Below are 13140 nucleotides of genomic sequence, written 5' to 3'. Positions count from 1 at the left end.
CTATTAGGATTAGATTAATAGACTTTAAAGTCAGAAGGGACCACTATGATCATGTAGTCTGACCTCCTGCACAACGCAGGCCACAGAGCCTCATCCACCCACTCCTGTAATAGACCCCTAACCTATGACTGAGTTATTGAAGTCCTCAAATCATGGTTTAAAGACTTCAAGATATAGAGAATACACTAGCAAGTAACCTGTGCCCCCTGCTGCAGAGGAAGACACCCCCTTCCTCCCCCCAAGGGAGTCTGCCAATCTGTCCTGGGGGAAAATTCCTTCCCGACCCCAAATATGGTGATCAGTTAAACCCTGAGCATGTGGGCAAGACTCACCAGCCAGACACCTGTGACAGAATTCTCTGTAGTAACTCAGAACCCATCCCATCACAGGCCATTGGGCATATGTACCGCAAGTAGTCATAGATCAGTTAATTGTCAAATTAGGCAGTCCCATCATACCATCCCCTCAATAAACTTATCACACAGTCTTGAAGCCAGCTAGGTTTTTTGCCCCCACTGCTGCCCTTGGAAGGCTGTTCCAGAACTTCACTCCTCTGATGGTTAGAAGCCTTCGTCTTATTTCAAGTCTAAACTTGTTGATGGCCAGTTTATATCCATTTGTTCTTGTGTCCACACTGGCTCTGAACTTAAATAATTCCTCTTCCTCCCTAGTATTTATCCCTCTGCTTATTTATAGAGAGCAATCCTATCTCCCCTCAGCTTCTTTAGGTTAGGCTAAACAAGCCAAGCTCTTTGAGTCTTCTCTCATAAGGCGGGTTTTCCATTCCTCTGATCATCTTAGTAGCCCTTCTCTGCATCTTTCTTAAACATGGGAGACCAGAACTGCACCCATTATTCCAGATAAGGTCTCACCAGTGCCTTGTATAATGGTACTAACACTTCCATATCTCTACTGGAAATAGCTCTCCTGATGCATCCTAGGACTGCATTAGCTTTTTTCATAGCCACATCACATTGGTGGCTCATAGTCATCCTGTGATCAACCAATATGCCCAGGTCCTTCTCCTCCTCTGTCACTTCCAACTGATGCATCCCGAGCTTACAGGAAAAATTCTTGTTATTCGTCCCTATATGCATGATCTTGCACTTTCCACTATTAAATTTCATTCTATTTCTATTATTCCAGTTTACAGATTCATCCAGATCTTCTTGTATGATATGGTCCTTCTTTGTATTGGCAATACCTCACAACTTTGTGTCATCCACAAACTTTATTAGCACACTCCCAGTGTTTGTGCCAGGGTCAGTTTAAAAAAAAAAAAAAAAAAAAAGTTAAATAAGATTGGTCTCAAGACCGATATCTGAGGAACTCCACTAGTAACCTCCCTCCAGTGTGACAGTTCCTTTCAGTATGACCTGTTCGTAGTCTCCCATTTAATCAGTTCCTTATCCACATTTCAATTTTAATATTAATCCCCATCTTTTCCAATTTAATATTTCCCCATGTGGAACTGTATCAAATGCCTTACTGAAATCTAGGTAAATTAGATCCACTGCATTCCCTTTGTCTAAAAAATCTGTTATCTTCTCAAAGAAGTAGGTCACATTGGTCTGGCATGATCTATCTTTTGTAAAACCATGTTGTATTTGTCCCAATTACCGTTAACCTCGATGTCCTTAACTACTTCCTCTTTCAAATTTTTTTCCAACACCTTGCATACTACTCAGGTCAAACTAACAGGCCTGTAGTTACCCAGATAACTTTTTTCCCTTTCTTAAAAACAGGAACTATGTTAGCAATTCTCCAGTCATATGGTACAACCCCAGAATTTATAGATTCATTAAAAATCCTTGTTTATGGGCTTGTAATTTCATGTGCTAGTTCCTTTAATATTCTTAGATGGAGATTATCCAGGCCCTCTGATTTAATCCCATTAAGATGTTCGAGTTTGGTTTCTTCTATGGATGTAGTAATTTTTACCTCTATATCCTCATTCCTGTTAGCCACCCTGCCACTATTCCCAAGCTCTTCATTAGCCTCATTAAAAACTGAGGCAAAATATTTGTTTAGGTATTGGACCATGTCTAGATTATCCTTAACCTCCACCCCATCCCCTGTGCTTAGCAGTCGCACTACCTTTTTCTTTTTCTTCCTATTTATATGGCTATAGAACCTTTTTACTATTGGTTTTAACTCCCTTTGCAAGGTCCAACTCTACTTGGTTTTTGACATTTGTCACTTTATCCCTACATGAACTGATTTCCAAGAGGTAGACTTCCTTGCTGATCCCTCCCATCTTCCACTCCTTGTAGGCTTTCTGCTTTCTCATAATCACCTGTCTGAGATGCTTACTCATCCAGATTGGTCTACAGGTCTTGCCTATGAATTTTTTCCCCTTCCTTGGGTTGCAGGCTTCAGATAGTTTCTGCAACTTTGACTTGAAGTAATTCCAAGCCTCCTCCACCTTTAGATCCATGAATTCTTCAGTCCAGTCCACTTCCCTAACTAATTCCCTTAATTTTTTTAAATTAGCCCTTTTGAAATCGAAGACCCTACTCACAGATCTATTTTTGTTTATCCTTCTATGGCTAGCATCAGTGCAGTCATGTTTCACCCTGCTAATAAGGGTCACATAATCGTCAAGAAGTAATATTTGCCACTGGGATGGATGATTATTGTAACCAAACTGGCTGCCTAGATGTACAGTTTATAAATTAGGGACATGAGTCCTTTCATGCTTGGTAGTCAGAGAAGCTAGACGCTGTTGAGAGGAAGGTAGAGTTAAGATCTTTGTCTTCTGGCAGCTTACTTGTGTACCTGGTAGATAATACAAATTCCCAAGGTCTGTACTAAGAGTGGTGATATCAAGGGACCATTACAAGTACGCTTGGCAGAATTTGATTTTTATTTTTTTATAATTTTGGTGGCTAATATCAATTTTTAAGTGTTTTTTATTTTTATCAATTTAAATTTTCATAGTTGCGGGAAATTCGGGGTGGGGGGGAGTCAAACAATTATTCAATGATAGTGGACATCGAGATTCAAAAAGTTATCTTTATAGATGTTAAAACACAAATTGTCAACATCACATGTCAAATATACAAAGTAAATATTCTTAAATCATACTCTGATATTTATCAAGCAGCAATTTTCTTAGTTTACCTATCTATGCATTTAGATGATCATCAATGGAAATATTCTTTCATGGGTTTATGTGTGTATGGTGAAATTGACATGTAGTGACATTTACTGATAAAAATCCAATCCTTCTAAGACTAATTACAGTATTTGTGTTGGAGAATTAGCTTAAATGGTTGAATGCTTGCTTACCAAATGAGAAGTAGGAACTGGTGGAAAGAAAGGTGATCTTGTTAATTAAAAGGCATAGGACTGGGAGCCAGTCAGACTTTGGTTCAGTTCCTGGCACAGCCTGCCAACATATGAATTTGGGCAAATCATTTAATCTCACTGTACTTAAAATAGGGATAATATTTCCTTAGGTCATAGGGCTCTTGAAGCATAATTCATTAATGTTTGTAAAATGTTTTAAAGTCCCCAGATTGAAAGCACTGGGGAAGCCATATATTTTATTAACTGTGTTCTGAACCGGTCAGTGAAGAGAAGCAAAGATTAAAGGAGGTACATGGTCTTAAAGTGGGCTGGGGATGACTAGGAGCATTAAGGCACTGATCCTGCAAAGACTTGAGAGCAGTGGGGACTACTCACAATGCATAAAGATAAGCGTATGTGTAGGACTCAGCAGGGTTGGAACCTAAGGTTAAGATGTAGATGGGGAAATAATTTCAGACCTGAAACTATGGGGAATACTATCTCCCAAATGCCTGGCCTTCAGGTCCAAGAATATGGTAGTGGCAAAGGATGTGGCTACTCTGAAATGGAAAGAGCCAGCCATTACAAGCTTTTGGAATCTGCTGCACTTATGATGGAAGTGAACCATATGTTGAATAGCCAGGAATTGCCATTGGACAAAGCAGGTGGGATTGTGTATCTTTATGAAGAAACAAAAGGCTTTTTAACTTTAGGATATCAGGGAAGATGCTTACCCAGAGCTACTATGGTGGTGCCCGTACCCACAGCATGCTACATTATAGACAAGTTTCATGTTCTTTATCCGGTGTGTTTATGACTGTAGTAATCTGACTGTTTTCAAGTCTCCATATGAGACCCTTCCTGTTGAAGTCATTCCTTCCTGGAGCATTTCAGCCACCACTGTTGGCTAACTTTTTCTAGGTTTTCCCCATTTTCAGTTTTTAAAAAAAGAACATCTAATATTTCTAGTCTGTTGAGTCCAGATTATTTTAATGTTTAAGTTATTCACATCAACTCGAGTTAGTATGGGCACTATCACATTGTTGATTTTGAACTGATAAGACATCTACTTAACTTTATTATTGAGTGGTGAGAGAGGATCCTGTATAGATGTGTTGCTTTCTAATGTTAATGTATAGTATATGGGGACTTGTTCACTACTCTTTGTCAAACTGTGATAAACCTCAGTACATGTATACGTGGCTATTTAATTTTTTTCTGTTCTTGTATATTTCTAATTTTCGTTTTGTTCCTTTCTTTCTTTTTCTTTTCTTCTCTCATACTGCCCTGTGAGTTTGTTGTTGGGTCTGAAAAGGTAGGCTGTGATAGATTATATTTAAAATTAGTTAGTTTTCATGTGCTGCCTTTCCATTCTGTCTTCATTACATAGTTCAATGTTGCTTTGTATGTTTGTTTTTCAGTACAATTAAGAATTACTGCTGCCTGGGTCTTATTACTGTGGGTTCACTTCATTTGGCACATGGCAATTCTATTTGGTGGCAATGCTGAAATTTTTTATGTAGAACACACAATTTGCTGAGATGGCTGTTGGCCCCTGGAAGCTGCTTTATTTTGTAAACTCCAAAGTCATGAAGCTACTGCCTGTGTTTGTTTTCAAAATTAAAAAATTCTGTCAGTGATGGAAATTAAATGCTGTAGCTGGATTTTTAAAGGCTCTGTATTGTTATGAACAATGATATTTGTTGTTATGCATGCTAGCAAGAATTGGGAATTGATTGATTGAATTTGGTAGAATTTTTTTTTTGCAGTATTTTGCATGAAAACTTTGCTAATTCATTTTGCATGGTTTTTGAACCATTAGTTTTATTTTCTATAAAATTTTGAAGATTCAGAAGCTCCTGCAAACTTTTTGCTGAGTGGTTTGTAGTAAAATTCACTTCTAGTTTGAAATTTAACTATTTAACATTTTTGCCCATTCTGAATTTAGCACAAAATTATCATGGCAGCCACCTTGAGCAATTTTAGCTGGAGAAAGTAAAATAGGGAGGAACAGAGCAATACATATAAAGTCAAATGCACAGCTGTAATATATATGCACCAGAGGTACACAAGATCAGGTGGGGATGGAAGTGGTTGCTTCTGGTTCCATCTCTAGAAGTGGCACACAGGTATATATTGTATCCTGTGCATGTGAGTTGATGAGATGTGTTACGTTAAACCAGAAATTGGGACACTCAGAATGAGGTAAGCAAGTTTAATGAAGGCATAATGGTGGTTGTTAGTGGTAATTGTTGTTGTGCGGTAGCAGACAAGCAGTCTGTTTTTCACCAACAGCCCACAGTGCTCCCAAAACAATACTAATTCTTACTTCTTAAGAAGACTTTGTTTTCTTAAAAACCATATGAGCTATTGCATAAACATAAAAAAAATATTTGAAAGCACATTGTAAGCCAGCCTCTTGGGATTCAATCATATTTAACTCTAGTGAATGGGGAGCATTCAAAGATTCAGGTTTAGAATGTTATCTGATGCTATGGAGTATCCCATAAAACCATGTCATCCTGTAAAGGACAGCACTCTTTTTGGTTTGGGATGGCACTAGTGGACTTGCTACTACTCTCCAGTATTTTTGGTGGATGGGGTGCTTTTTCATCTGGTATCTTCAGCAGTCCACTTGTCCATCAAAAATCTTGGATTGTCTTATGGGGAAACGGAAGAGCAAGTAAGCAGAATGGCTTTCTTCTGATGCCACTCCCTCTGAGAAAATGTAGAAAATGACTTATAACCCCTGTCACTATGTGGAATTGGCTTAGACCACAGGGAACCAGAATGCTGGTGACTCATGATTAACCAACCAATGCATCAAAACAAAAAAGAGGGAAGGTATAACCTCCTTATTGTATTGTAACATTTTGCACCAGTTTCTTCATCTCAGGTCACATAGCTTCAGTAGCTGGGACAAGTAATTTATTCCATGACTGTATACTGGGGGAATCTCAAAAAATGTGAATTTTATTTTTTGCAATAAATTTAGTATTTATTATTACAGATTTTATTACAGACCAGCATTTTTTCAGGCTAGTTCTGGATTAATGTTTTTATTGACCCTTGTTGTAGCTGGGTGACTTTAAAAATAAAACCAACAAACCCCCAAGCATGTGGTGAATTACGTTTTGCTCTGTGTGTTAAGGGTGGATCTTGTTTACATGAACTTTCACCTTTTGACTTGGCAGAGACATTTATATAGTAATAAAGCATAAGTTGGATGCAACAATATGCAGTTTTTCCAAGTGAATAATTTTTATAGTAGTTAACTTATTTCTTCATAACTTGATCTGTAACCCATTTTTTATTTAAAAATGGGTGTTTTTAATGTGGATATCAGTTGTTATATATGAACAATATTTATTGATGCTAAGGTTTTGCTGTAGGAAATGGATGTATTTAAATTTTGAATATATAAAACTAAATGTATAGAATGTACTCAACTGTGCTAGGAAATTATTTACATCTTGGGGAGGCGATGTGAATCAGTTGATAGGGCACTGGACTGGGACTCTGCAGACCTGATTCTACTTTTGCTGCTGCCAATGGTTGGCTGGATGACTTTGGACAACTCACTTCACCTCTCTGCTTCAATTTCTCTATCTGTAAATTGGGGATAGTGATACTTGCCTCCTTTGAGATTTCTTTATGAGAAGTGATACTTGAGCTAAATATCTGTCTGGAATATTTTAGTTACTGTGAACATCTTCTGATCTTTCTGATAGCGTGGATTACATTTGTTTGAAATATTTTTTTCATGGCTTTTGGCAGCATTTATTATTTTAAAGGCAGAATTAATATAATTGCAGTACACTCAGTAAATCACTTTCTTTATTTAATTTTATGCATGATCTTTGAAATTAAAGAAACAAGGAAGCAAATGAGCAAAAAAATGGTAATATCCAAGGCAACTGAATTTTATTATTTTTTGCATCAGAATGGTAAAACCAATGAATATGAATCTGCTTAACATAGTCCAGACAGCAATAACCAGAATCAACTTCCTTTGCTTTTCCTTTTTTTCATAAAGTAATTTTTGTAATATATTAAATCTCTGGAACTATACAGTGGAACTATGCATTGCAATTAACTGAATTTTTTATTTCTACTTGATGTCTTTTTTTAAAAATGTATACATCATTGTTTATTTTTAATCCATTGCTGCTAAGGTATTGATTGCTAGCACATTGGTTTAAACTGAGAATTTGTATATTTTGTTAAGTGTAGCTTTAATATAAATCTCTGTTTAAAAGAAATTTTGTCTCGCCTTTAAATTCACCGTAAGCTTGGATTCCTGGCTGTAACACCAATATTTGAAAAGAAACTATTGTCCTATTATTGGTCATGACAACTTGATATATTGGTAGATATGGGAAAGAAGTACTAGGATGACAATGAATTAAAAAGTAAACTTTCTAATTAAGAGGAAAACTACAGATCATAAGTTGAGAGGAAAAAATAATGCCAAGTGTTCTTAATTCCAAGGAAGGTGTTAAGATAGAGAGGTTGAAGTGTTATTGCCTATAATAGAAATATAACTTTTGTAGAAAGGCATGACAGTTTCCCATTTCACTTTTTAAAAAATGTATATAGACATTACGAACAAATCTAAAATAGCAGTGATTAGATAATCTTACATTATACATTTTTATTACAAAACATGGGGACTAAGAAAATTTTTCTAATCTTTCTTCTCCTCTGCTCCCAATCCTAATTGTTTGTTTATAATATCATAGCAGACAATACTAAAATAACATTAGAATGAGGCATATTTCAGAATCCAAAAATTTCTGAATCTGTGCTGAAACCTGGTTAAAACCTAGGATAGTATTGCAGCTCATAGTGAGGTGGAGCCTTAGCTTTCACTCAGAATTTTCTTGCTGTTTTCTTTTGTTTCAGCCATCTTTATAAAATATACATTAAATGGGAATCTAAAAAGGTAATGCAAGTGCTGCAGTTGCCTTGAAAGCTGAGGGACAAAGGTCCTTAGATTCAGTCCCACTGCTTGTGCCCCTCATTACCTCAATCATGGGTCTGATGTGAGTGTCTGAGGAGGATTGGATAGTGGGGAGAGGTCATTTCCAATCTTTTTGGATGGGCAGTAGCAAGAGGAGGCATATTTTCTTGTTCTGCTGCGTAATGTTCTTTGCTGCCTCTTCTCAGTGATGCCAGCTTTGGTTGCGTATCTATCTGGTTCTCCCGTAGACATCTCTGCACTTTCTTCCATGTTACCCCTTCAGATCCACTTCTTCCAAGATATTTATTGAAAATGGCAAATTTCTGATGGCTAGGTTAAGAGGCTGTCCTTTATGCTCGATGTGTATATTTAAAAAAAGTGTACATATTTTGATTGTTCCTCTCCCCCCAACCATCATATTTTCCTTGGGGTGAGAGAGAGAAAATAAGTGGAACTAAAATATGTCTATCATTGCCCTAACTACTTAGCTTGTATATTTTGTCCCAGTCCTTTTTCCCTTTTGTTATTTGCCGCTTTAGACTGCAAGCTTATTGGGGCAAGAAGACTGTGTTTGTGTAGTGCCTAGCACAGTGGCACCGTATACCTGATTAGGGTGGTCTGGGCACTACTGCACTGGAAAAAGTAATTACATTTCACTGTATTCACTGTTCCAGCTGCTGCATTGAGCTGCTGTTTCAGGGAGTGGTCAGTGGACAGAAAGGGTCAGTGTTAGAAAAATGCAGTGTAAATATATCTTACCTTTAGGGAAAGAAAAAAGTCCATGGGATGGGTTTGTTAAATCCATAAATTCCATTTTAAAAAATGTTAATTTAGTCACAGCAAATGGAATTACTGTTGTTAGAGGCATAAATCTTTGCTATTCTCATGTTTCCACATAATTTAACTGAGTTTTCCCATTTTTTCGTAAGGAGGTGTACCAGTTCATACAAGGTGCTCTGTAGTTTTCCTGAGGTCCCTGTTATACTCTTTTAGATTCTTTAGGGTTAGTTCATATATACATGGTAAATCTTAGCTGGAGTGTACAGGATTCTTTCTAATTTAAATTTGATTCTGAAATGAAAACTTCATTTTTCCTTAGTTCAAAATTTCTGAGGATACAAAAGATTGGAATCCAGATTTCAATTTAATTTTAAGACGGGAAAGTTGGATTATTTATATAAAAGGAGATCAAGTGTATGTTCACTCTAGTTGCTCAGTAAAAGAGTGGTCTGTATGGTATGGAAATGGTGTTATCTCTATTTAATTAAATTAATTATATACCATAATTAATGGTGTAATCCCTGTTTAATAGTTGGCAATACTGAGGCAGAGAGGCTGAGTAACTTGTCCAGGTTTCTCAGCATGCCAGTAGCACATTTGGGATTATTACTCAGGAGTTCAATTTTTGTACTCAATCCATGCTGGCTCTCAGTGATCTGGTAAGCAGTGAATCTAACTGGAGAATGAGCAGCCCTGGATTTAATATTTACTCATTGGAAGGAAAGGACTGAGACTATGAATAGTGATTACAAGCGGTTTGAATTAAAAATAATAAAGAAGAATAGCTTTAGATTTTATTAAAACCAATATATGCATATTAAGAAATATGATGGAAGAGGAGACAATATGGAATGGGAGAATATATTAAATCCACCGGTGTGGAAGAAAATTGGAGCACTATAAAGGATGTGACAAAGATTAATGGGTCTGAAAAATGGAAAGAATCAGAAACAGCTGGTGAGTTCTTAAGAAGGACTGTTAACAGATCAAAAAGTGTAAAATAAATCTCTGCTGGTACTGAAAATGGAGGAGAGAGGCATCCAAAAAATATGGCCTTGCAGTTCATAGTTCTCTTAGCTGCTCACTAAGACATGGTCATGGAAGAGGAAGAAAGGCTTAAATAACTCAAATAAATTTAACCTTGGAGAGAAACTACTAGAAACACTGGGAAATCAAATGTATCTGAATAATATATTGATAGTGGAAGACTCTCTAATGTTATAGCACTAGGATTTGTCTGTACTTACAAATGTATATAGATGAGTGCAAATTTTATTCAGTCTTTCAAATAAATGTTTTTTTTGGAAAAGCTTATTACTGGTGATGTAGATATTATCAGTCTGTAGAACACTTAGGTGTGTGCTTGAAGGTAGAGCAGAATGTGAGAAGATTTGCTGAGACGCTCTGAGCGTATGTCTACACTGCAACTGGACATCTGTGGCTGGCCTCTGCCTGCTGAGTTGGATTCATGGCACTTGGGCTGCAGGATTGCTTCATTGCAGTATAAGACCCACTTTGGAAGGTCCTAGAGCCCGGGCTCCAGCTCGAGCCTGGAAGTCTACACTCCAGTAAAACAGCCCTGCGGACTGAGCCCTGCGAGCCTGAGTCAGCCGGCACAGGCCAGCCATGGTTTTTCATTGCAGTGTAGTCATACTTTGAGAGGAGAGGTCTCTTCTAATAAAGTGAATCCCCCTGAGGACTCCTCATGCTTCAAGACAGGAGACAGGCAAAGTATATATTTGTTTCTTTGCATTGGTTGCATTCACCAGTTTCTTTCTGAGAAGTTCTGGTTAAGGAAGGCTAGCATCCATACCACATCAAGAATCCATTATCCAATTTAGTTACTTTTCTAGTCATTATTTCTATAGAAGCATCTACTTACTTTAAAACGTTCAACCAACTTTCTTGTTCCTTGCTTGTAGTGGTTGGGGAAAGAGAGAGACTGAAGGCCTTGTTTTTTTTTCTGTAGCTATATGTCTAGCTGATCTTTTATTTAAAGAGGCATAGCTGGGCTTGGAAGAGAATCCCATGCAGACCTGGGCTGAAATGATGGTGGCAGTTTTGGGCCTGGAGGGTGAAAGTTTGTGTAGAAGTGGGAAGATGCTTAGGGCTTCAACCGATACATAGGTAATTCATTCCCTTGCATAAAAAATAAGTTGTGTGATTCTTTAACAGGCTGTTAGTTATACACAGCAAATACGTAATTGATAGAACATGAAAAGAATGATCAGCCTGTGTCTATCAGCATTTTTCTCTCTGTATTTAATAATTTACAAATAAAATTTTCTCTGAAAGTTTAATCTTTCTATGTACAATAGTGCTATTTCAAGTACCTAAAAGGTTGTTACACGGAGGAGGGAGAAAAATTTTCTCCTTAACCTCTGACGATAGGAGAAGCAAGGGGCTTAAATTGCAGCCAGGGTGGTTTAGGTTGGATACTAGGAAAAACTGTCATAGTAGTTAAGTACTGGAATAAATTGCCTAGGCAGGTTGTGGAATCTCCATCACTGCAGATTTTAAAATTAGATTAGACAAACCTCTCAAGGTCCCTTCCAGTCCTATGATTCTATGATTATATTCAGAATATAAGTTGTTTCTATATATCTCATAAGTATTTCTTGACAGAGTTTGGTCTTTATTTTTCATTTTGTCAAATACACTGGTTATAGTTGATATTGGGCTGTTTGCTTAGTGATAGAGGATGGATTGCCATATTAATGTCTCTGTGATAGCTAAGCAGAGAGGGAAGAACAAAAACAAGTAACTCAATCTTTGAGACAATGCTTTCTCACTTCATGGGATAGAGGTATTGTGGGAGTAATTATACTATCTTTTATATTGCAGACATTATAAAAAACGTTGTCAAGGCCGGATGCGGAAACATGTTGGTGATCTGTGTCTACAAGCTGGGATGTTACAAGATTCCTTGGTACATTATCATATGGCTGTGGAACTTCTGCGGGCTGTAAATGACTTTTTGTGGCTTGGAGGTAGGATTAATTGATGCTGATAAACACAAATGCTTTAAAATTCTAGTAAGAAGCAAATGATGGTAGCTTTTTGTAGCTTCCTGCTGCAATATAAAAAGGCAGCAATGCATTTAAAAAACCTCTTTTAAAAAAAAAATCCCAATAAAATGTGATTTGAGAGTCAAGCCAAAATAACTGGTAAATGACTGAGTTCAAGGAAACCGCTGTTTGTTATAGAAAGTGAGAATTTAGCACATTTGCAATATAAAATATGTGCTTCTGTAGCATAACTATATTATGCATGACTTCTTAATATCTGTTTTTAAGAAGGTGATCTTAATACTCAGGTGAATAGGTGTGGGGAAAATGTTTCTAGTCCTGCCTGTATGAAGCATAATAAAAACTGGATGAAAAATGTATTCCCCTATAGCTGCCAAAGTCTCATATATTTAACTTACCTTGATATACCTTCATTCCCTTCACCTCATGCAAATCATTTGAACCCCAGGCTCTTTTTTTTGGTGTGCTGCTGTTGCCACTCCCCTAGGTGCACAAGTGGTCACTGGACTCTTAGCTGCTGCTTTTCATTCCTCCATAGAATCTTAGAAATGTAGGACTGGAGGGCATCTCAGTCCATCATATAGTCCATTCCCCTGCACTGAGGCAGGACTGAGTATTATCTAGACCATTCCTGACAAGTGTTTGTCTAACCCAGTGGCTTTTAAACTTTTTTCATTTGCAGACCCCTAAAAAATTTCAAATCGAGGTGCAGACCCCATTAGAAATCTTAGACGTAGCCTACGGATCTGTGGACCACAGGTTGAAAACCACTGGTCTAATCTGTTCTTAAAAACCTTCCTGATGGAGATTTCACAACCTCCCTAGGCAATTTATTCCAGTGCTTCAGTACCATGACAGGAAGTTTTTCCTAATGTCCAACCTAAACCTCCCTTGCTACAAATTAAGCCCATTGCTTCTTGTTTTATCCTTTAGAGGTTAAGGAGAACAGTTTTTCACCCTCATCCTTTTATGTACTTGGAAGTTATCATGGCCCCCCCTCAGTCTTCTCTTCTCCAGACAAACAAACCCAGTCTTTTCAATCCTTTCTCATGGGTCATGTTTTCTAGACCTTTAGAC

At 37.3% G+C, this 13140-nt stretch overlaps 1 protein-coding gene across 3 annotated transcripts in view; it reads left to right on the top strand.

The window, feature by feature from the left end:
- Nucleotides 1-13140, top strand: part of TRAPPC9 (trafficking protein particle complex subunit 9) — a 420270-nt gene that overhangs the window by 9669 nt on the left and 397461 nt on the right. For all 3 annotated transcript variants that reach the window (XM_067558312.1, XM_067558311.1, XM_067558313.1), the window contains exon 3: nucleotides 11879-12024. In XM_067558312.1, the coding sequence (XP_067414413.1) occupies nucleotides 11879-12024 (146 nt within the window). The remainder of the gene's footprint in view (nucleotides 1-11878; nucleotides 12025-13140) is intronic.

The sequence above is a fragment of the Emydura macquarii genome, unplaced genomic scaffold, assembly GCF_026122565.2.
Source record: "Emydura macquarii macquarii isolate MOO-44397 ecotype Brisbane River unplaced genomic scaffold, CSIRO-AGI_Emac_v2 contig_1947, whole genome shotgun sequence".
NCBI classification, from domain to species: domain Eukaryota; kingdom Metazoa; phylum Chordata; order Testudines; family Chelidae; genus Emydura; species Emydura macquarii.
Note: the sequence above shows the minus strand (reverse complement) of the source record. Positions and strands in the feature narration are given on the sequence as shown.